Source organism: Clinocottus analis, unplaced genomic scaffold (assembly GCF_023055335.1).
Source record: "Clinocottus analis isolate CAN_PGR_092001 unplaced genomic scaffold, fCliAna1.0.p SCAF_27, whole genome shotgun sequence".
NCBI lineage: Eukaryota > Metazoa > Chordata > Actinopteri > Perciformes > Cottidae > Clinocottus > Clinocottus analis.
Genome location: NW_027176009.1, coordinates 2,379,518 through 2,400,000, shown reverse-complemented (window position 1 = coordinate 2,400,000; position 20,483 = coordinate 2,379,518). Strand labels below are relative to the sequence as shown.

General features: G+C 43.8%; 2 protein-coding genes across 3 annotated transcripts in view; both read right to left on the bottom strand.

The window, feature by feature from the left end:
• Positions 1 to 214, bottom strand: part of spink4 (serine peptidase inhibitor, Kazal type 4) — a 2,076-nt gene extending 1,862 nt beyond the window's left edge. Inside the window, exon 1 of the mRNA XM_068592607.1 lies at positions 145 to 214. Coding sequence (XP_068448708.1) covers positions 145 to 196 — 52 coding nt within the window. The 5' untranslated portion in view covers positions 197 to 214. The remainder of the gene's footprint in view (positions 1 to 144) is intronic.
• Positions 215 to 546: 332 nt separating this feature from the next.
• Positions 547 to 20,483, bottom strand: part of LOC137795271 (phospholipid-transporting ATPase ABCA1-like) — a 36,695-nt gene continuing 16,758 nt past the window's right edge. The window contains exons 9-49 of one of the 2 annotated variants that reach the window (XM_068592645.1): positions 16,945 to 17,188; positions 16,685 to 16,824; positions 16,483 to 16,599; positions 15,146 to 15,340; positions 14,012 to 14,220; positions 13,737 to 13,913; positions 13,417 to 13,639; positions 13,044 to 13,265; positions 12,725 to 12,929; positions 12,493 to 12,606; positions 12,145 to 12,319; positions 11,894 to 12,025; positions 11,656 to 11,795; positions 11,392 to 11,529; positions 11,076 to 11,305; positions 10,889 to 10,961; positions 10,568 to 10,770; positions 10,397 to 10,448; positions 10,118 to 10,222; positions 9,740 to 9,888; positions 9,500 to 9,624; positions 8,829 to 8,927; positions 8,510 to 8,699; positions 8,285 to 8,379; positions 8,148 to 8,180; positions 7,934 to 8,039; positions 7,698 to 7,772; positions 6,899 to 7,068; positions 6,619 to 6,796; positions 6,390 to 6,505; positions 6,150 to 6,294; positions 5,839 to 5,962; positions 5,595 to 5,724; positions 5,270 to 5,453; positions 4,972 to 5,078; positions 4,485 to 4,626; positions 4,105 to 4,239; positions 3,883 to 3,986; positions 3,656 to 3,748; positions 3,281 to 3,524; positions 547 to 3,191 (exon numbers count right to left, since the gene is read on the bottom strand). In XM_068592645.1, the coding sequence (XP_068448746.1) occupies positions 3,048 to 3,191; positions 3,281 to 3,524; positions 3,656 to 3,748; positions 3,883 to 3,986; positions 4,105 to 4,239; positions 4,485 to 4,626; positions 4,972 to 5,078; positions 5,270 to 5,453; positions 5,595 to 5,724; positions 5,839 to 5,962; positions 6,150 to 6,294; positions 6,390 to 6,505; positions 6,619 to 6,796; positions 6,899 to 7,068; positions 7,698 to 7,772; positions 7,934 to 8,039; positions 8,148 to 8,180; positions 8,285 to 8,379; positions 8,510 to 8,699; positions 8,829 to 8,927; positions 9,500 to 9,624; positions 9,740 to 9,888; positions 10,118 to 10,222; positions 10,397 to 10,448; positions 10,568 to 10,770; positions 10,889 to 10,961; positions 11,076 to 11,305; positions 11,392 to 11,529; positions 11,656 to 11,795; positions 11,894 to 12,025; positions 12,145 to 12,319; positions 12,493 to 12,606; positions 12,725 to 12,929; positions 13,044 to 13,265; positions 13,417 to 13,639; positions 13,737 to 13,913; positions 14,012 to 14,220; positions 15,146 to 15,340; positions 16,483 to 16,599; positions 16,685 to 16,824; positions 16,945 to 17,188 (5,982 nt within the window). In that variant the 3' untranslated portion in view covers positions 547 to 3,047. The remainder of the gene's footprint in view (positions 3,192 to 3,280; positions 3,525 to 3,655; positions 3,749 to 3,882; positions 3,987 to 4,104; positions 4,240 to 4,484; positions 4,627 to 4,971; positions 5,079 to 5,269; positions 5,454 to 5,594; positions 5,725 to 5,838; positions 5,963 to 6,149; positions 6,295 to 6,389; positions 6,506 to 6,618; positions 6,797 to 6,898; positions 7,069 to 7,697; positions 7,773 to 7,933; positions 8,040 to 8,147; positions 8,181 to 8,284; positions 8,380 to 8,509; positions 8,700 to 8,828; positions 8,928 to 9,499; positions 9,625 to 9,739; positions 9,889 to 10,117; positions 10,223 to 10,396; positions 10,449 to 10,567; positions 10,771 to 10,888; positions 10,962 to 11,075; positions 11,306 to 11,391; positions 11,530 to 11,655; positions 11,796 to 11,893; positions 12,026 to 12,144; positions 12,320 to 12,492; positions 12,607 to 12,724; positions 12,930 to 13,043; positions 13,266 to 13,416; positions 13,640 to 13,736; positions 13,914 to 14,011; positions 14,221 to 15,145; positions 15,341 to 16,482; positions 16,600 to 16,684; positions 16,825 to 16,944; positions 17,189 to 20,483) is intronic. The other variant, XM_068592646.1, reaches the window with a different exon arrangement.

Sequence of the window (20,483 nt, the reverse complement as noted above, 5' to 3'; positions counted from 1 at the left end):
AAGTGGGTGAATACTTTTAATGGGCGTTTATTTATAGTGTCTAAAATGGAATCCATCAGAGTAATCATTTAGACGTAAACTGCATTAAAAACCCTCACAACTGGAACGCAAAATGACCTCCGATAACGTGTTTGTCTTTCTTACCTGCAGCCACACAGACGAGCAGGAGTCCCAGAAAAACAACTCTCCCAATCATGATGTTGGTGGATGAATAACTGACAGAAACCCGAGTGTGTCGGTTTTTACTGGCAACATAATTGTGTGTGTGTGTGTGTGTGTGTGTGTGTGTTCGTGGGAACACAGCAGGTGAAAATAGACACACAAGCACCCTCTAGAAATTTATAGTCATCAGCGCACACACATACAGGCAGGCAGGACCCCCTCCCCTCCGCCCCGACCACACACACACACACACACACACCTTTTGTTTAGTAATACAAACTTCCCGTTGACAACAAGCTTTGTTGTATCACGCACAAACAAGACAAACAAAATGCAAAATAATCAACTCAGGAGATGGTCTTTTTTTTCAAAATGTATGATTTTTTTTCATTTATTAATGTAAAGAGTAACTATACACAATGCGTAACAGACTCAAACAGCTGTTTAATACTTAAAAATGTAAACAAATAATAACAATATAGAGCATGAGAAGAGAAACATCACCACTGTAATTTTCTCTTTACCTCACTACCGTCTCCGCTTCTCCCCACTCGTCTCAAATCACGTGGAAGCCTTCAATCTACATTTCAAGTTTCAAACAGATGTTTTTAATGCAGTGGTGAAGCTTCATTTTGTCTGAATTATACCTGTGTTCCAGTGCAGAGAATTGTTAAAATTGACCAAATCCCTACTAATACGTCTCTGACAGGACAGGCTATGACGTCTATAAAGTGCTCACATTTAGCAGTGGGTTTTAGTGCGTTCCCAGATTTGATATGACACGGAGAACCCGTAATGACACTCGGCCATTAGCTTAAACCCTGGATGCTGTTTCCTGGGCTATAAAGCATTACAAGCACAAATTCTACTCAAATTCACGTGGTCCCTGTTTATGTGGAGTCTGGCTTGTCGACTTGCTTCGGAATCATCACTTAGTCTGATGTATCTCAATGTCTAAAAATAATTTGAGTCACTGAGCGGCGTCAGTGTGGCAGCTTATCGATGTGGACAGACGGAAAGGTCGGAATTTGGCAACACGGCTAGAAGATAAAACACTGACGGAGACTGAATGAGAGCACACATTTGACATAATGTGCGCTCTTTGTTTCGAGCTGCTGACGACGGACGAAGGCCTGAAATGAAAGCACAACTTCAACTTTACGAAACAGTTGCCTCCTCCACGTTTTGCTGGTGGGTCAAAGAGAAATAGTCCGCTCCTTTTGGCACAGATACGGTTTTGTTCACGCCACTGGTAACATTTTTTTTTTCTTCTTTTTGACTTGAAGTCACTGTACATAATATCCACATCGGCGCCGGCTCAAGTCTTGAACCCTCCTGTCTAGATCTGGTTCGGGTACGACAGTTACAGTTTTACCCGCAGGGCCGTTTCCATCGGAACGCATCTCGCCGCCAAAAATCACATCTTGATGCAGATTGCGTCTTTTCTCTTCTTTTTACAACAGAATTTTCGATTTTCGACTCCACGTATACATTATGTGCCAGTAATCCCATGATGTCGAAGCACAACTCAGGTCCTTTCACAAGCTGATCTTACGGCATGCTTTGGCGCACACACAAAAGTGCCGATAGTACGGGTGTGTGGCCCGGTGGAAAGCATGCAAGTATAGATATCCAATGAACTTTCAAAGACCTGTCCGAATTCTTCAAGCGACCTTCAGCTTTCTCCTGAAGTCCAAACTGCCAGTTTGCGATGGTTGTCCTTTGTCCCCTCTAATAAACCTTTGATTCAGGCGTGTAAAAAACAAGCCAGGATAGCAGACTGCACATCTTGTACAGACATCAAGCAACCACAAGATATTTTTTTGTTGTTGTTTGTTTTTGACAATAAAAGGATAAAATAAAAATACAAAAAACAGTCACGTTTCATTCATCATCTTCACAAAAAGCCCATTTTTGTGCTTTGATGGTATCTGTCTTATACATTCTTGGGCAGCCGACATACATTGTTTTGAAATGGAGTGCTCAGATTTCTCTCTCCACCTTGATACAGTATAGGCACTGTGCTGGACAATGTAAAGGACACCAAGAACAAAAATGAAAAAAAAAAGACAACTCGGTTATCTTAATTATTACCCAAACAAAGAAAACAACTCCATAGAGGTTAAGTTTGTCCATTCAAATTAAATTACCTTAAAGAAAATTAGTAAAAATGAACATGTTGCATCATTGAGACAGAAATCAATTGGATGGTAAATGCTTTTTTCTTCTTACCATCATTTGCCTGATGAAAAAAAAAAAACTGCGCTGGGCAATAAAGAGCGCTGAGCCCGAATAAAAAAAGTAGTCTGTCTGTCTTTCATCAGTTGGCAGTGAATGATCTGGATTTTTTGTTTCGCTTTACGCTGTGGTGATTTCACGATACAGAGCAGCCCACATACACAGTCCTACTGATTACTTTTAGGAACGGGGAACAAAACTAGAGATATTTCCTTCCATCATCCCCGATGCCATGTCCATTGAATGCGTAGCAGGGCTACACAACTTTCCAGTTTAGCGCAGTGGTATAATCCTGCTGCTGCTTCAATTGCTGTCAGTCTTTACTTTCTTTCCGCCCGTCTAGTGAAGGAGAAGCACCAGTCTCCAGCCCTCACAGGAATATCTTCTCATCTTAAATATATTCGTGTACATTTCTTGCATTGATTTGCATTGAGTTTTCATTGCTTCAGTGTCACAATACTTGCAGTCTCTACTAGAGGCTGCGCACGGTCCACTGAGAAATGATAACAATTAAAAAAGACTAAAAAATAGAAATAAAAAAATTAACATAGTTCGTCCCCCCCTGCAGGTTAGTGGTCCATGTTTTCTCGGTTGGAGGGGAGAGAGGGAGTGAAGCGAAGCGACTCCCGCGATGCTGTGTCGTGGAATCAGACACAGCTCTCCCTGGACTTGTCGTCCGTGAGGAAAGAGTTAAGCGGGGAAATGTCCACTACCACAGCGTCCCGTTTGTTCAGATGGGCCTCTCTCAAATGGTCCTCATCACTTTGGTCCTTGGCGAAATTTACAAACACCTGCGGAGGGGAGAGGAGGAAAGGGTAATTAGACTCAGCCCATCCTGAAGTTACAGTCCATAGTCAGAGCCGCGGGCACACTTGCTTACTTGGTCTAAAGTTGTCTGTGAGACGGAGTAGTCCTCTATGCTGAGGTCCTCCTTGTTCTTAGAGAGCAGGGCGAAGATGCGGGCGAGGGAGGTGAGGGAGGAGGGCAGCTGGTATTGCAGCATGTTGCGGTGTTTCTCCTTCAGCGTGCTGCCAGGCAGCTCCCGCTCGATGAACCCCATCACCGGCCGAAGGTCTGGGTCCGGGCCGGCCACCCGCAGGATGATTGTGTAGCCATCGCCGAACCTGACAGGAATGCAGCGAAGCACACTTCATTCAACTGAACTTTGGAAGTGACAATCTGATGAAAACTGCTCTTCCTTCATTTCTCACACATGTGAGCTTTTGTGAAGTGCCTTCTTGGCAAGTGTCCACACCTGTTTTTGAGATGCTGCACACTGCCCAGACAGCGGAACCTGCCGTTGACCATGATGGCCATTCTGGTGCAAAGTGCCTCACACTCCTCCATGCTGAAGAAAAAAAAAACACACAAACAGACACACAGCGGGTTGAGATCATACATGTTGGGGTAACCACGTCGATGAACAACACAAGTATAGAGTTCCGTTAATCGAGAAGATGTAATCCAGACGGCCAGTCTAACCTGTGAGAGGTCAGGACAACAGATCGTCCCTCCTTGATGATGCTCAGGATTGCGTTCCACAGAGCACGGCGGGCTTTCGGATCCATGCCTGTTGTCGGTTCATCCTGTGAAGTGGAAGCAACAGATACTCAGCTGCTGCTGCGATGTTCTGTCACACTTGGGTCACACCGCTGCACTGCTTCACACAAAATAACTGATGATAAGTATTTTGTGTCTACTGACCAGAAAGACTACAGGTGGTCCTCCTATGAGAGCGATGGCAGTAGACAGTTTCCTCATGTTTCCTCCGCTGTAGCTGCCGGCTGATTTGTCCACATACTTGACCAAACCCAGCTTTCGGATGCCCCACTCTGCCACCTAGTGGACAGGAAAATGTTTACATGCGTGTCAGCCATCTTCTTTTTCTTTTGCACATGCATATTGACTGACATATAACAGAGTCTGTTTGTTTATTTGTATCGACCGTCATATCAGACTTAATGCCTCAGTACAAAAACAGAAAAACAAGACTCCAAAAGTAGAATTCTTATATTATAGATAAAATACCAAACACGTCATCTCATAGTAAAGAGAGTAGGCCGATGCGTGTGTTTGCTACTGACCTCACAGACTTCCTTCTCAGGCACTCCTCTCAGGATGGCGTAAAACTCGAGGTGCTCTCGGCCGGTCAGCAGGTCGTTGATGGCATCAAACTGAGGACAGTAGCCCATGTTCTGATGCACCTCATCGATCTCTGTCGTTACACTGAAGTGAGATAAACAGAAGCGTATAATTAAGTTCCATAGAAAGCAAAAATATACAGATATTTTTAAGTGTACTCTGCCTTTTAGTGGATGTTTTCTCCCAACTGAATGAAAGCTAACTCAATTTCTAATCATTTTCTTTGAGGAATATTCTTAATGATTGCAATATTTATGCTTATGCTATATGTGCTTTTAATTACGTCATTTATCCTCCAAATAGATCACTGTGCCAACTACTTCTTGCCAGACACCCCCATTGAATAAACTATAATAATATATTAATCCTAATATAGATGCATGTATTGTATATATTGTATATTTGGAGGAACTACAGTATGTGTCTTACCTCTTGCCAGCCAGGTAAGCCTCTCCGCCGGTGACCACAGAGTCTCCTGTCAGCATTTTAAAGGTGCTGGTTTTCCCTGCCCCATTCACCCCCAGCAAACCAAAGCACTGCAAGAGAAGAGAGTACAATTATTTTCACAGGAATATAGACTTTTTTTCACTACATTCATTCTATCTGCTGTATCATCCTCTAACAAGACACATTTTTAAACAATACCCAAACTTTGTTATCTGTACTAAGGAAAGCCCGTGTTTTCCCGGTTCAGAATCACGTCTGCTGCATGCCGTTTGTGTCGTACCTCTCCAGGGGGGATGCCAACACAGAGTCGGTCTACTGCCGGCTTCTGTTTCCTCTTGTAAATCTTGGTGAGCTGTCTGAGCTCCAGGATGTCTGACTTTCCTCCTCCGCTCAGGATCCTCTGTCGCTCTCTGGCCACGTCCTCGTCTTCTTCTCCAATAGGTTTCAGGTGACTGGTGGATGACCTGCACAGGCAGCAAATGGAGGCGTGGTCACGTAAAGGACAGACTTCACCCAGACGGTATTCAAAAATCTACTCTGGAGGGATGATTCTTTTTTTTGGTCTTGTTTAAGTTGCACTCGCGTGTACTGAAGGTTTCACCCACCTGGACTTGAAGAAAAAGTGGTACTGAATGAGGACGGTGATTACGAAGAAGATGACGCCCTCGATGGCCATTGCAAACAGGTTCTTTCCCACCATGTCCCAGGCCAGAGGGGAGCGGAACCGGTTTTCACCTACAGAGACACAACCACAGCCAGAGAACATTTAGAAAATGTATATTAAGTCCCTTGTAAAAACAAATCGGGATACATTTGCCTTCGTTGGTAAAAGAGGTCTCCCGTAATTACCAAATCTCTCCAAAGCGTCTGCCATTGCCTGATTCTTAACCATGTCAATCAGTCCTCGGCCCAGACAGAAGTGAGGGAAGATGAGGAACACGTTCTTCAGGATGTCGTTGATGCCACCGATTTCCTTAAAAGGGAACAAAGTGAATATTAACAGTTAATATTCAGTCAGTAGGGGTAAAGCATTCAACCAATACTTTGTTTTAAGTTTGCATTCAAAAGCCTCTGCCTCTCTCTAGATAGTCTTAAATCAACAAACTATCAATGTATTGCTACTCTTAACTGAATCAAAATGACTCGGAGACATCATTTACATTGCTTCCAAACAGCTCCAGTACAAATGTGGAGACGCTGCCGTTGATCCCGATCAGTATGTTAACGCTGGTCAGAACCACGTAGGCCGTGCTGGGGATCTTGAAGAAGAACGAGGCTGGGTACATCAGAGGGGTGATCGACCATCTGGAGGGAGAAACAAAAGATCATTTTAGATTAGGAAAGGTAAGAGAATTAGAGAAAGGAAGAGCCAAAACAAATTGAGCGCATGTCAAATTTACCCGTAGAGCAGCAGCAGCAGCGCCAGCACGGGCAGATTGGTGGAGGACACGTAGGCGTCTTGTTGGAAACACATGAAGATAATGATGACCAGTGTGGCTGGGACGATGTAGTTACACTGCAAGAGAGGAAGAAAAAGAGAGTCAACAATAGTGTTACGCTTCATTACTATCATGTTATATTTAGACTCGTCAATGAGGCTCAGTGTCCAGCTCCACTGAAATGTCTTACCATGTCCCAGACAAAGTTGGCCAGCCAGTAGAGTAAAGGCTGCACTCCGCTGATAAACTGCATATGTTTGGCCTTGTTCACCCTCTCCTGGATGAGGAAGACCACAAAACTGGCAGGGACAAAGGACATGGCGAAGATCACGCAGATGGAAACCAGCACATCTACAGACGTCGTCATCCTGAGAACAGAGCGAAGGAAGACGTGAGAATGACAGGCGATGTCTTTTGGAAAGGGCCAACGACGTGTTATCACATCATAAGTGCACTCCCTTGATACTCACAATGCGACCTGTGACAGCTGCTCCTTAGTGAGGTTGAGCGGGTGATTGGCGCCAGTGATGCCGAACTTTGCGGGGTCTTGGTCGGCTTGCAGACTCGCCCGCAGGATGCCGTTGTTCATCACGTTGAGGAAAGAGCCGATGCTGTGCCAGCCCTTGTTGTTGAACCAGATCTGGAAACAGAGAGGCGCGTTAGTTTCTTTAACCCCAGAGGAAATACAAAGCAGCCTGCAAGTACATCTCTGTGATCCGCTATGTGTCATAAGTCTGCATGAGACTAAAAAGGACATTGTGTCTTTGTTTCTCATACAACTCTCTTCTTAATATAGTATGTGTTCCCCTCTACTCTGTCTCTTTAATCAGGGCTTCTTTTTAGTAATTTTCTGAACTCACAAAAGCTCTTCGGTTTTGATTTTTCCATTGTATTATCTTTTTTTGTGGGGGAATTGAAGCTCATTCATTTAGCTGTTCTGCATAACAATCATTACCTACATGCCTCAAATGTCCTCATTAACATTGTTCACAACAAAGACAAGTTAATACAAATGAGTAGAATTACACGTCATGTGTAATTCATAAATAGAAACTCCTAAAAAGATATGGAGTTGAAGTTGTGCTTATCTTTTAATTAGCCACAAAGCAGAAATTCATTATGAAGCAGACAACATGAATAGACTGAAAGATTTCGAGAGGGAGGCTTGACCTAAAGGGCCACATGTTGTTGTATAACCAGTGTGTGTGTGTGTGTGTGTGTGTGTGTGTGTGTGTGTGTGTGTTTGTGTGAGTGTGTATGTGTGCTAACCTTGACATTATTCTTGGTGTCCAACCCTTGTATAAAACCGGAGAGACTGTTAAAGAAACGATCCGCTGCAGTTCCCTGGAGGGCGAGAGAGGGAGAAAATCTTCTTTAGCACGTGGATCAACTCTCACTGTTTAAACCAGTAAGTCGAGCCCCACCACATCAGTAGTAGTTAATAGAAAATGCTTGCTGGTGCATGAGTTTACTGCAGTTTGTAAAAGAGTGATGTAATGTCTTACTCTCTCCAGACGGAAACGCTTGATCAGTTGAGCGATGGCATCATCAAGGTCTTCAGTGTGGGCCATGAACTCCGAACTCCTGGCGCCCAATGAGAATCCCCCGTATCTGTGGAGAGCACAATCACTTTACCATCAGCAAATTACACAGCATAGAGGCACTCAGTTCAACATTATCGAGCCGTTAGCTCAAGATGGATTGTGTCTGATAATGTACCTGAACTCGTTGACCCAAATCTTGTTCTTTAGGCTGAAAGAGATTTTTTGAATTGTTTTATTGAATGAAACATACTACAATGAATCAACAAATGGAACCAATTCAAGTGTGCCAAACCAATGTAAGTTGAGTGTTACCTCTTGCCAATGATTTGAGCGTAGGTTTTAACCAGATAGTCAGAGACGTTTCGGCCAGTCAAATTCTGAAGAGTGTCTTTTTCACTGATTTTCCTCTGTACACACAAAAAAAATAAAAATAATTAGCATTCCTTTTATTTGTGTGTATTTGATCTTTACCCTTGTGATTGTAGATTGATTAACACATCAGTTTGAACTTTTTATTTATTGGAAGTTTTTGCCAACCTGAGGTGGTGGAAGTCCCCCGGCGCTAGCGGGACATTCAGGAAGCATCCTCTTACGTCCGCCACAGCTGCACTCACACATGGGAGAGGGATCCTCCATCGACCAGTTGCCTTTTTCGAACATGTCTCTCACACTCTGAGAGACTTCCGGGGCCGACCACTCATCCTCTATCGTGGTGCAGGGGGTCTCCCTGGAGCACAAAGATAGAAGTCAAATCTCCATTTCATGCCTATGTGTAAACTTCCATAGTTGTTTTTCTTTTAGATCCAAGTGTTTTCATTTTCCTTAATAAATGTTTTATTTTTTTCTTAACACTCACGGTATAGGTTGTCCTTCCATGCAACGCGTTCCAAATCCTGGGTTTCCTGTCAGAGCTTCCAGTAGTTTGTTGATGTGAGGGTCCTCAGGTATGTCATTACTACAAACACACACATACAGAACCCAATGCCTTTAATATCACATGGCATTATTTGACTTTCTTGAAAAGTATATCAACAAGTAGTGTTTAATAATTAGTTGTCCAGCTCCTATCATTGTGTTCGGACTGAAGACAGATGCAATCATCTGGATGTCTACTAATAATAGGTTGAAATTTGAATAATGTTATGATCAATTTCTGACACCACGACTCTCTACTTGTACTTTTATTTTGAAGTACATTTTAAAGGCTGTGTTCAGCACAGTTTTAGCAGTTTCAGAGTTGAAAACGTATCAGTTAGGTCATATGTGCAGCCCTCTGTGAATTTAGGTCATCTTTTACATGTTTAATGAGTTGCGCACTTTGTAGATGGAAATAACACGTTTCTTTTGAAAAGTGCTTTTTTTTATCCAAAAAAAGAGAATGCGTTGATTCAGGTGAGTGGAAAAGTGTTTTGACGGATTCATGTAGAGAATGAGCAGAAATGTCTTTTTTTTGCACAAGAACTGGAGATAAATTGGTGAAAATGAGGACAATGCAATTTTTCCCAGACATAAAAAACGATATCTCACCTGATGAAGGCAAACTGTTCCCCGTACATGCTGTGATCCAGAGTCAGACTTGGGTACTTCCCAAACGGAGGGACAATCAGGCTGAACACCAGGGCGATACACACAAACACTGCCGGAAGAACAATCTGAAAAGACATCACATCATGACGATTCAATACAACTGACACACCTCAGAAGTACTGCTTCACTCTCAGAGGCGTGAGATTGTTCTGGAAGGCGATGGAAATACCATCAGCATACCTGAGCAAAGAAGCCTTTCCTGGAGCGCCGAGCGTAGAGGAATCGTTTCCAGAGTAGTGCGACGAACTGCTGCCTCTTCAGACTCCAGCCCTTGACCTGGAACGAGCCTTTGCCAGCTGTTCCACTGAGCCAGTCGGTCTCTCGGGATTCTGGACACAGATGACACAATACACATGAGCAAACTCATCTCGTCTGTGTCCTGATTCTGTAGTATTGCTAATAATATTGCAATTTCCCTGGCACAAAGCAACTGATTTGCAGCATCACTCTAGTTTTCTTCAAAAAGAAACTGCACTTTGTCTACATTCAAATCTAGGACAATAATACTGTCGCTGTCATTGCACTGCATGCTGGGGAGTGCAGTTCTAACTGGGTCACCTTCGGAGTCATTGAAATCAAAGTCGTCCTCGGTGAAGGGCTTCAGGCAGCTCTGGTGGTCTCCAAATGCATGATGGCGACGAGTCCTGGTCGGCACGACTCCATCTGCAGCCACACCAGTGTCAACATGTTACGTTTGAGGTTTAACCCCCTCTATAATCCAGAAACCTAACAGCAAGCACTGATGCTGCCAAAATACGTTTCAAACAAGTATAATCATGTTTATTTAATAAAAGTGTTTAGCTGCTATGAATCTTTGAAAGACATCATGAATCTCACCTGAGAGCTCAACAGCATCTACTCCACTGTCCTCAGCCACTTTCAAGAAAATCTACAGAGTTGAGGAAGATACAATTTAAACATTGGTTAAAGAATCTGATTTTTGTCCGTTTCATTCTACTTTCGACAGTGTTGACTATGAAAGGCACACTTAAACCAGCTGCTCCTTACCTCCTCCAGAGAGGTATCAGATATTCCATAGCTGGATATTCCCAGGTCGGTAAGTCTGTCATCCAGCTCGTGGAAGAGCTCTACAAAGGCTCCGTCTTTAGCTGACTGATAGGGCAAGATATAGGTGATTTCATGGCCAACGTCCTCAACCAGGCGAGCCTCGTGGACATGCTTGAATATTACGTTGGAGATGAGGGACACATCTGTAGTGAAGAAAGCATGAGAGGTTGGTGAGAGGGAATGATAACACATTAACATCTTATATGCCTTTCGAAGATAATTTTACAGGAATAACCGCTTTTAAAAGGTTTCAATTCTCACCAATAGTGGTGGTTTCGCTCTCTGGTTCGCTGCCCAGACCAGCATCTGAACTGCTCTCTGATACAGTGTCCTGCTGAGCCAAAGACAAAGAGGGTAAACGGTTACCTTTTAAACTTAAAAACCCTGTTAAGGAGAAACTTCTCTTGTATCTTTTAAATACCTGCATCCTCTGCAACATCTCTCTTACCTTCTCTGGCTTCTTGTTGTAGGACACGGTGCTGGCAGAATTCCTGCAGGACTGAAGTGTCAAGTCGTAGTCCCTCTTGACCAGAGTCAGATAGTAGCCCGTGCCCAGTTGGGTCTTCAGGAAGAGCGAGGATCCCACGCAGCACAGCTTGCCGTGAGAAATGATTGCAATGCGGTCACCCAGGATGTCGGCCTCGTCCATGTGATGAGTGGACAGGATGATGGTGCGGCCTGGTGAGGAACAGAGGGACTCATTCAGTTTACAAACTACAGAATTTGCAACTGTTACCGACTGCATAACTGTTAGTGGTAGTTACCTTGTCTGTATTTAAGCAGCAGGTCCCAGATGCCTCTGCGTGCGTAGGGATCGACTCCGGCGGTAGGTTCATCCAGGATCACAACCTTTGAGCCCCCGACAAAAGCCAGAGCCACTGACAGTTTCCTCTGCATCCCACCTACAAAGACAATGGGGAGATAAGACAGTTTAAAGATTCACTATCGACATGAAAATCTCTCCAAATAATATGACTTGTGAAACAATTAAAAGGTAAAAAAGTTTAAAAAAAAACAGTTGAACTGACCGGAGAGCGTGCTGGTGCGGGAATCTCGTTTGTGAGGCAGTCCGACATCGTTCACAATTTGTTCCATCTCGGCCTTCACCTTCTCCTCTGGCAGCCCCTTCAGACGGGCGTAGAACCAGATGTGTTCCTCCACCGTCAGCCTGGATTACAGCAAAGCAACAAATCAAACAGTTACCGAATGCACAAGAATGCTACAAGCGTGGAAATAATTCAGTCTTTGTTGCTGCTCTACACGTACATGCTGAAAAGTACGTTGTGCTGGGGGCAGACGCCCAGATTCTGACGGATGGTGCTGAGTTCACTCCGGATGTCCTTTCCGTGGATGTAGGCTGTGCCAGATGTGGGTGGGAACAACCCTGTCAGGATTGACCTATAATACAGCAGGGAGGCATACAATAATCGCCATCAATTGCTGTCTCAACTGAGCAGATTTAAAAGTATTTCAACTAGTTTCTTGATGAACTGCAGAGCATATGTGCATGAACTTACATGGTTGTGGTCTTGCCAGCTCCATTATGGCCGAGAAAAGAGGTTATCTGTCCTTTATAGAACCTCAGGGACAGTCCGTCTATAGCCAGCTTTTTTCCATGGCTGTAGACCTTCACCAGATTCTCGATGTAAACACCTGGCTCAATGTGGCTGGGCTCCTCCTCGATACACACAGCTGTGGATAAAAAAAAAACACAAAGATGGCATTTAATTAAGGACATAATCTGAGATTTGATAGGATACAACAAAAGGATAATCTATCTGCGTTGTATATCGCTGATGGTTTAATACCTAAACATTCCTCACTAAACAGAAAAACTAATAAATAGTAATGATGGCGATTTGTACCTTCAGCATTGCCCTTCTTCGACAGCGGGGTGGAGATGTTGGTGTTCTCTTTCTCTCCACACCAGTACGTCTTAGTGAAGGGGAAGTACCAAGGCCTGGGGATCCCATACTGACCTGAAATAAAGGAACATTTTTCAGTACTGTCCATATAAAAAAAAAAACTTCAACTTTATCATCGATTAGGCATTTTACGGAAAAAATACCACAGTTGTAAATCGCAACCACGACTCACCAGGGAACACAGATTCGATATACCAGGTCATTATTCCGTAGAGCACCGCGTCAAACAGCATGAGGGAGATAGAGGTAGTCAGGTTGTAGCTGTCCTCTTCCAAAGGGCTGGCCAGAAGGTTGGACCACTGGATGCCCACCCCTTGCTCCTCAAACAGGGCAAAGTACTCACAGCCGAAACCAAACGCCACAGGAGACAAGAGACTCTGTGAGAAGGACAACGAAGCCGGAGATTAGCGGACACAGAAAAACAACTGGATACAACGCTCAACACGTGCTGGATGTATTCAAATGTGCTTAGTTGATTGTCTCCCACACACCACTATGACTTTTGCTCCAAAGCCAATGTAGTCTTGCCAGGCCACACACAGCACGTAGGGCAGGTAGAGCGTGAAGTATATGATGCCACCGCAGGCAGCTGCCAAGTTGGCCCGAGAGAACAGAGTGCTGATGAGGAAGCACTGCATGATGGTTACAATGCCGAAGGATCCCAGGAAAAGGAACACGACGCCTGGGTCGCTGTAAGGCAGCAGGTTTCCCATCTGAAAATGGTGGCAGGGGGGCAATTCATGAAATTGTTTCCAGGTTACAAGTGCATAATATCACTTAGTTTGCACAATATGCTGACATTCCTGCATGATGACAAAGTGTGCGATCACACATGTGTATGGACGTGTCCGTGGCAACACCAACCTTCAATAACAGCACCAGCAAGCTGGCGCTGATCAGGAGCGGGATCAAGCTGCTGATGAACCAGCTGAGCCACAAAGTGCCGTTGTTCAGCCCCATGATCCTCATGGTCTCTTTGAGCCGAGCCTCCTTCTCGTACACTACGCCCTTGATGATGATGGCTACTGAGTACATCCACGCCAGGGTCATGAAGAGAGGCATGGACCGGCTCATCACCCGCAGGAACCTGAAGAAAGAAAGGTGAACATTGGTTATGCATGTTCTAAACTGACTTGATAGTGAACGTTGGAAGTATACTCTTGCGTTGCACATCGGCCACTTACATGTCATCAACATAGCAGGGGTAGGGCATCTGCTGGATGTAGACGCCCGTTTTCTGCTTGGTGCCAGTGATGGCTCTGATGATTCCATGCTCGATGACGTCCTGCAGGTAAGAAAATCCGCCCCAGACATATCGCAGGTCCTCGAAGGGGTCTGCCCTGGGACCGGGGTCCCAATAGCTGTGAAGCAAAAATGAAAAACCAGTGAGTCCATGGCAAAAAAATAAGATGTGCCAAAGGTGTGCCATTCAATAATAGTTGGGGCGGTAGGTTCTTACCCGTCTTTAATCTTGTTTGTCCTCTCCACGTTATCAATGTCCATCCGGATCTTATAGTTGACGTTGGGAGGCAGGTCAGTGCTGTCGCCATGGGCGATGTCAGGAAACACGATTCCAGCCCAGAACTTCTGGTTGTTCAGGAGACCCATGGACTTGTTGACCAGTCTCTCCTCATTAGCAACAGGCTCCAGCTTGTCCAGGTTCACACACTGAGCAGGAAGAGAAATGGGTTACGGCACGTTTCACTCTCAAAGACTGACTAGACTGCTACTGCTACTGCAGTTGTATGAGGTGTTGTTGGTTCTAAATGGTGCATGAAGGTCAAGAACGATGGAAAAAGAAGACATGCATGTAATGACTTACACCTCTTTGCCTCATACTGTGTGAGAAGCCAATGAGTTCAGAAAGCCTAATGAAGACTACAGCATGAGTGCTCCTTACCCTGCAGGTATCACAGACCTGTAAGGTCTTGAGATCATTAGTGTTTGGAATGTCAGTTTGAGACGTTGCATGGTCTCCATGAGGTGTGAGAGTGGGTCTTTGGGTTGTTTGCAGTGTTGTTAAACTGAAAATATACTTGAGCTAATTGACCTCCAGTTGTGGTTTAAAATTCTCTCTTTTTGATTAATTCAAATTTTTCTCATTATCATTCGTCACGGTTGGAAGATCAGTTTATCGTTAATTGTCTGTGTCTTTGGATGGAAAAACATCATCACTCATCAAGCAAATCTGATCATCATTAAATATTAGAGGAGCACCAGAAGGCTATTAGTCCACGTTTACCACTGAAACTTGATGTTTATTTTACAGGACTCTAAATGAAGAGACTCCCTTACATGGACATGCATGCCAGCGATTTACTCTGGAACAAACATTGATTAACCATTGGCAGATGTTAGGGCTGTTGATCGCTTAAGGCTCTGGCACACTGACCAAAAACGCACAGAAGGGGAGCAGCGAGAAACTCAGCTTGACAACGATTTGAATTGGTGAGGGAAGGAAGGGAAAACAATATTTGATTTCAAGGCATTTAATAGTTGTGCTGGGTTCTAAATACAGTTCTAAATGAATTTAAAAAAAACAGTGAAACGATGGAAGATTTTGTGATGCGATAACCTATTAGGGCTAACTAACCTCCATGAAGCGAGAGATGGTCTGGATGGCCTGGTCACTTTCATTGAAGACCTCTCTCCAGGTATAAGCAGATCCTGCAGGTCTTTGGTCCTCTGAGACTTTCATCAGGAAGGCCGACACGTCGGACACACGCCACTCAGTCCCACTGAGCTGGGCATTAAAGAACGCGGCACTGGCGTTATTCTGGAGCATCGTCTGCAGGAAGAGGAAGGTTTGTATTGTTTATTTTAGAGATTAAATGTGCAGTTATTTAATACGATAAAGAAAACCTAAAATATTAAAGAGGGTGCAGATAAACATTCCTCAAGGCTTCTCTCGAATTAATTCTATATATTATTAACAACCATTTTCCTGTTTCCCTGACAGAGAAAAACATTTCATGACAGACACAGCCATCTAATCAAATAAGTATAAAATTGAATACTAATCAAGGTTTAGCTCTGTTATTCTCCAAACAGCAGAACTCAGCTTTAATTAAATTAAATGTGTGAAATAAATTCAAACTAATGGTGCGGTCATGTTTTCAAAATGCCTCGTATTCTTGTTTAGAGATCTGGGCTCTTTTTAGTTAATGGTCTCAGCAAAAATCGTATACGTGACGGTATCATATTTCGCCACTAGGTGGAAGTAGTACTTTGGTAATTTACGCAATAAACAAACGTTTCGAGGCATGAGGAGACATGTTGTGAACTATGTGCCCTCTGAAACAGATGGATCATTTTAAATGGATCATTTTGCGAGAGTGACTGCAATGTTATACTCTTGCATCTATTTTAAGATCAAGTAGTTTTGTGTCCAAGAAACAGTTAGTGTACATGTCCCTGCGTGATGTGATCAGAGTAACGGCAAATTGTTTAAACAAGGACAAAGCTTGTTTCTCACTGCTGACAGAACCAAATTCTAATATCATGCTGAAAATCTTTCGAAGCTTTGTTTTATTTAATCAAGTTTTATGGTTGACCCAAACTTGTTGGCCCTTTCGGGTGAATTGTTGGTCTGCACATTAGTCTCTTGTTAGGCTCACTCTTACATTTACCCAAAAAGAGTTTTCTTTCTCCACATTTACAAGTACTTTTATCAACCTGTGAAGAACCCAGATGAGGATATTATCTGACATAAAGGTTCAGACTTTTGTTAATACAGTCAGAACTTGGCCCCACTACAGCAGGCTGGTTTGTGCACTTTACAGATGCTTCAGACACATAATTATATTTAGATCACGGAGAAGCACAGATTAGTATCTTAAACGCCCTCATGTAAACAGTAAGAAGACCAAGAACACAGAGGTGATGTTTATGTGTGTGTGTGTGTGTGTGTGTTGGCAGCATCCCACTCACCCTGACCATGTCCATTTCCTCGCCATTCTCCATGAAGTTCCAGAATTTGGGCCTCATCTCCTCCCACATCCCTCCGAGGTCCCTCAACACACCGAACTCCTGGAAGGTCTTATTAACCTGCAACGCACACCAACACGCTCAGCCTCATTCAATGGGGGTTCATTCAGGATTCTGATGGGGGTTCACAGAGAGGAGACTGTACCTCATGGATGATTCTCTGTGTGGCGGGAGTGTCTGGAGTGTACAGGATCTTCCCCATGAGCAGAGGCTTCAGAGCTCTCCAGATCATCCTGGAAATGGGGCTGGACTCCAGGCTCCGCATCATGTTGTTACAGTAGGGAGCTGGAAAATAAACACACACACATTTTGGGTTTTAAACATCGTCTGTCTTCTACAGTAAATCAACAAGGACTTCTGATGAAAATACAAAATGGGGTCGCTTCTGGTAGTTTGGACACTTACTGGAAGAATTGTCGTAAGCGGCGAGGGGATCACTGTCGCTGCTGTTGCCATGGTTTCCGAAAAGGGCCTTGTAGTTATTGTCCTCATACCAGTTGAGAGACTTGATTTTGAGGCCGCCTCCCTCGGGGTGTCCGCAGACGATACGTGACACAGCCTGGTACATCTGGTTTGGAGAGCCAGTGGCGTTTGCAGTCAGATACAGGATCTCCTTACGCATGTCTTTCCAGCTTTTCATACTGGCCAGCTGGAGGGAGAGACACAAACAGGAACGTTAGCATGATGAAGGCTGCAAGTTAGTCAGTCAACATATCCTTTCAAGTCCATACTTTGGGAAGTGTGTCTGTGTATTTGTATCAGACCCATAAAGCTAATTTTAGATGAAACATATTGCCTTTAATCATCAAACAATCTAATATCCAATTCAATAATACTCTCATTCTGCGACATGCGGCTGCAAGTGTCTTTCACTACCGTGCTTTAACGTACATGTCGACCATGGATCATTAAGAGTTGTACTTAATAACAAAGGAGAATTTAGCAGATAATGATTTCGGTCTGGGAATTATATCTCCGTGGTCTGTGTATTCAGTCCTGGATGACATCGGCCTCCAGCAACAGAACAAAGTCTTTCTGTACTGTCCATGAGGCCGCTGAATGTACTGCCAGTCATATCTGCTCCATGTTGTCACCACATCTGTGTTCAAACTTGCTGTGCACATGCTTTTTCCTTCTGGGTGTCTCATGTACTGTAACTCACAATGTGAGAAGTGTAAATAATATGGCTATCACCTGTCACAACAGATGCAGCTTATATAAACCATGTGTGTGGTGTGTGTGTGTGTTACCATCTGCACACTGTGAGTGGTATTCGTAGTGGTCAAGTGGAGACACTTAGCCTACTGTCCGATTAAGATAAATTTAACTGCTGTCACAAGTCCTATCTGTCTCCCGTGTCTGTGCATGTGCATTTCTTTCTAAAAGGAGACGTTATGACGCCCCTTCTCATATTAAAAAGTGACAGATCATGGACAATCCATGAAATTTCTTAAAGCATACAAGTATTGTCCTCTATTCATTTGTGTCACTAGGTTTTGCGTCTCCACTCTGCAGCTGTTTCTTTCTCGCTAAACCCTCACGGCTTGAGGGCGGTGCAGTACTCTTGCCTTGTTATCACAAAATACTTGTACAGCTCCTCCTCAGCTACTATTCATGCTATTCATTTTCTGTGGTCATGTTGACAACAACCACAAAATGTATTCCCGTTGTCTCAGGAGAAACTGTCCTTGATAGACTATCAACATCAGCTAGTCACCATTACGTCAGGCTGAAGGGAACAAGCAGTTCAACCGGGGTTACTACAGGTCAAGAGACAAGTTGCCACAAGTTCCCCGACGATGACTCCAAACTGGAATTGCAAAATTATATCACCAACTCGTGATTTGGGAAGGGATGAAAGGAGTGGTTTTGTGTTTTTTTCCGTGCAAGTGAAACAAAGAAAGGGCGAAAGAAGAGGGGAGCTTTTGTTGCCCAGGCGTGAACTGCAGAAGGTTACTTGGGCTTACGACCAGCTCAAGCTCTGTGGGTGAAGAACGGAGAGAATATCACACCTATTCCTGAGGTGAATATGGGAGGAGGTGAGCGATAGACGACAGAAACTGAGAGACAAAGAAAGAAAGGGAGATCAAAGGAGCTTGCAGCAGAGCAGGAGGTGGAAATGAATGCAGAAGGCGCGAGAACAAAGAGAGGTTACTATCGGTCGTTCTCCTAATAGGCAAACCTCCGCAAGCTCCATAAGTCGAGCGCTATTATACTGACAAGTGTTACTGTGTACACACGCACTCCACAAACACGCATGCATGCACAAACACATTAACGGGCGGACACGTTTCAAGACAAATAACACAGTATTCTCTGTTGACTGTGTCGAGAAAGCTGTCCAGACTGCAGCATGTAATTCTTATTCTGACCGTCAACAAATTCAACATTGTTTTTCCGACAAAGTGAAAGTGACACTAGGAGAACTGTTGCGTCTCCCATCACGCGCACCCCCCCCCCCCCACACACACACAGAGATTGTTCTGTATGCAGTTGCTCTGCAGCCACATCAAACCACCTCCTTCCTGCTCTTTCACATGCAAACTGGGTGCCATAATGTGTGTCTGTGTTGAACTGCATATATCAGTCTATCTGTAGATGCTTTTCTTGTGAGGCTGTCTGTGTTTGTTAATGCATGACTAGGTCGTGGGGTGTGCATACGCACTTGTTACAAATGTTCTTGCAAGTATGAGTCTTCACATTTTCATCGCCAGAGGCTACAATAGCTGTAAAACACAGAAATGACTGATATAAACCTCAGCCACCATTTTGTTTTACCTGTTATGGTGTCACACACCCACACACATTAATGTACAAACAATACGTTTTTGGAGTCGTTTTTTATTTTGTGCCCGCTAAGAATGTGTGTTGGTTCTTTGCAAGTTAACTTGGGTGAGACATACACCCGCACACACACACACACACACACAGACAGAGGATTGTCCCAGAGTAACCTGGTAGCAGCGTCTGTATGAGGTTACTAAAGTTCAAGTGTACATTCCAGCAGACTCCTATTTAGACCAGAGCAGCTCAGGAGGCCAATTAGATACAAAAATAACATGAAGTGATACATTTGAACTAAATCTTAACCAGGTTTTGACCTGAATATTCTGAGGATATTCTCGGATTAGTGGGTCTCGGGTCCATTCCTGCTCTATCGAACAATGGTTACCCACTCAAAGCAGGTAAACAGCAATACACTGATCAATGTACCGCAGTATAAAGCTTTAAATATCTTTGTATTCTAACCATATTTTAGAGTCAGCTGAAATTCGAGATGTTGATTAAACTTCCATCCAGAGATGAAGTGGTAGATGTGATGACAGCGATCGGGTTACAGGACAGAGAGGTTACTAGAGTTTATTCACACACTCTCCACCGCTCCGCTAAGCAACCTCTTAAGCTACTTAGAACACAAAGAAGATAAATGTTGCTAATGTTTCCAAGAAGCATGTTGATTAAATCAGTTAGCATGGATTTGTTAGGCGCGTCTCATGAAGAAATAAATAACCTGTGAATGGATGTAATTGTTTGGGAATGAGTGGGAGTAAAGATTATGAGGAGTTCAGATCTCCGCACTTCCAGCTTTTTGAGCTAAACAAAATAATCTAATTATAAACAGAGAAAAGGTTTCAGGAGAATAACACAATTAATTAGGATTTAGCAAGAATACATGTAGGACTATGGCTGGCTGTTGAGCTATAATGATGGGGCCAACTTGTTCTTGATGCTTATAATGTAGAATCATGCTGGTTCATTCTGAGCTGTGGAAATGCATAAACGAAACGCTTTGTGACTGACTGACATTGAGCTTTTCCTTGAGTAGTAAAAAGACAGTTTGAAAATACATCACTGTAATTCTTTTTGCCTTCCAACAGCGATACGCCCAGGACTGAACCGCAGGCTGCAGGTGATAACTCGTTAGGAAGTAAAATGAGTACATT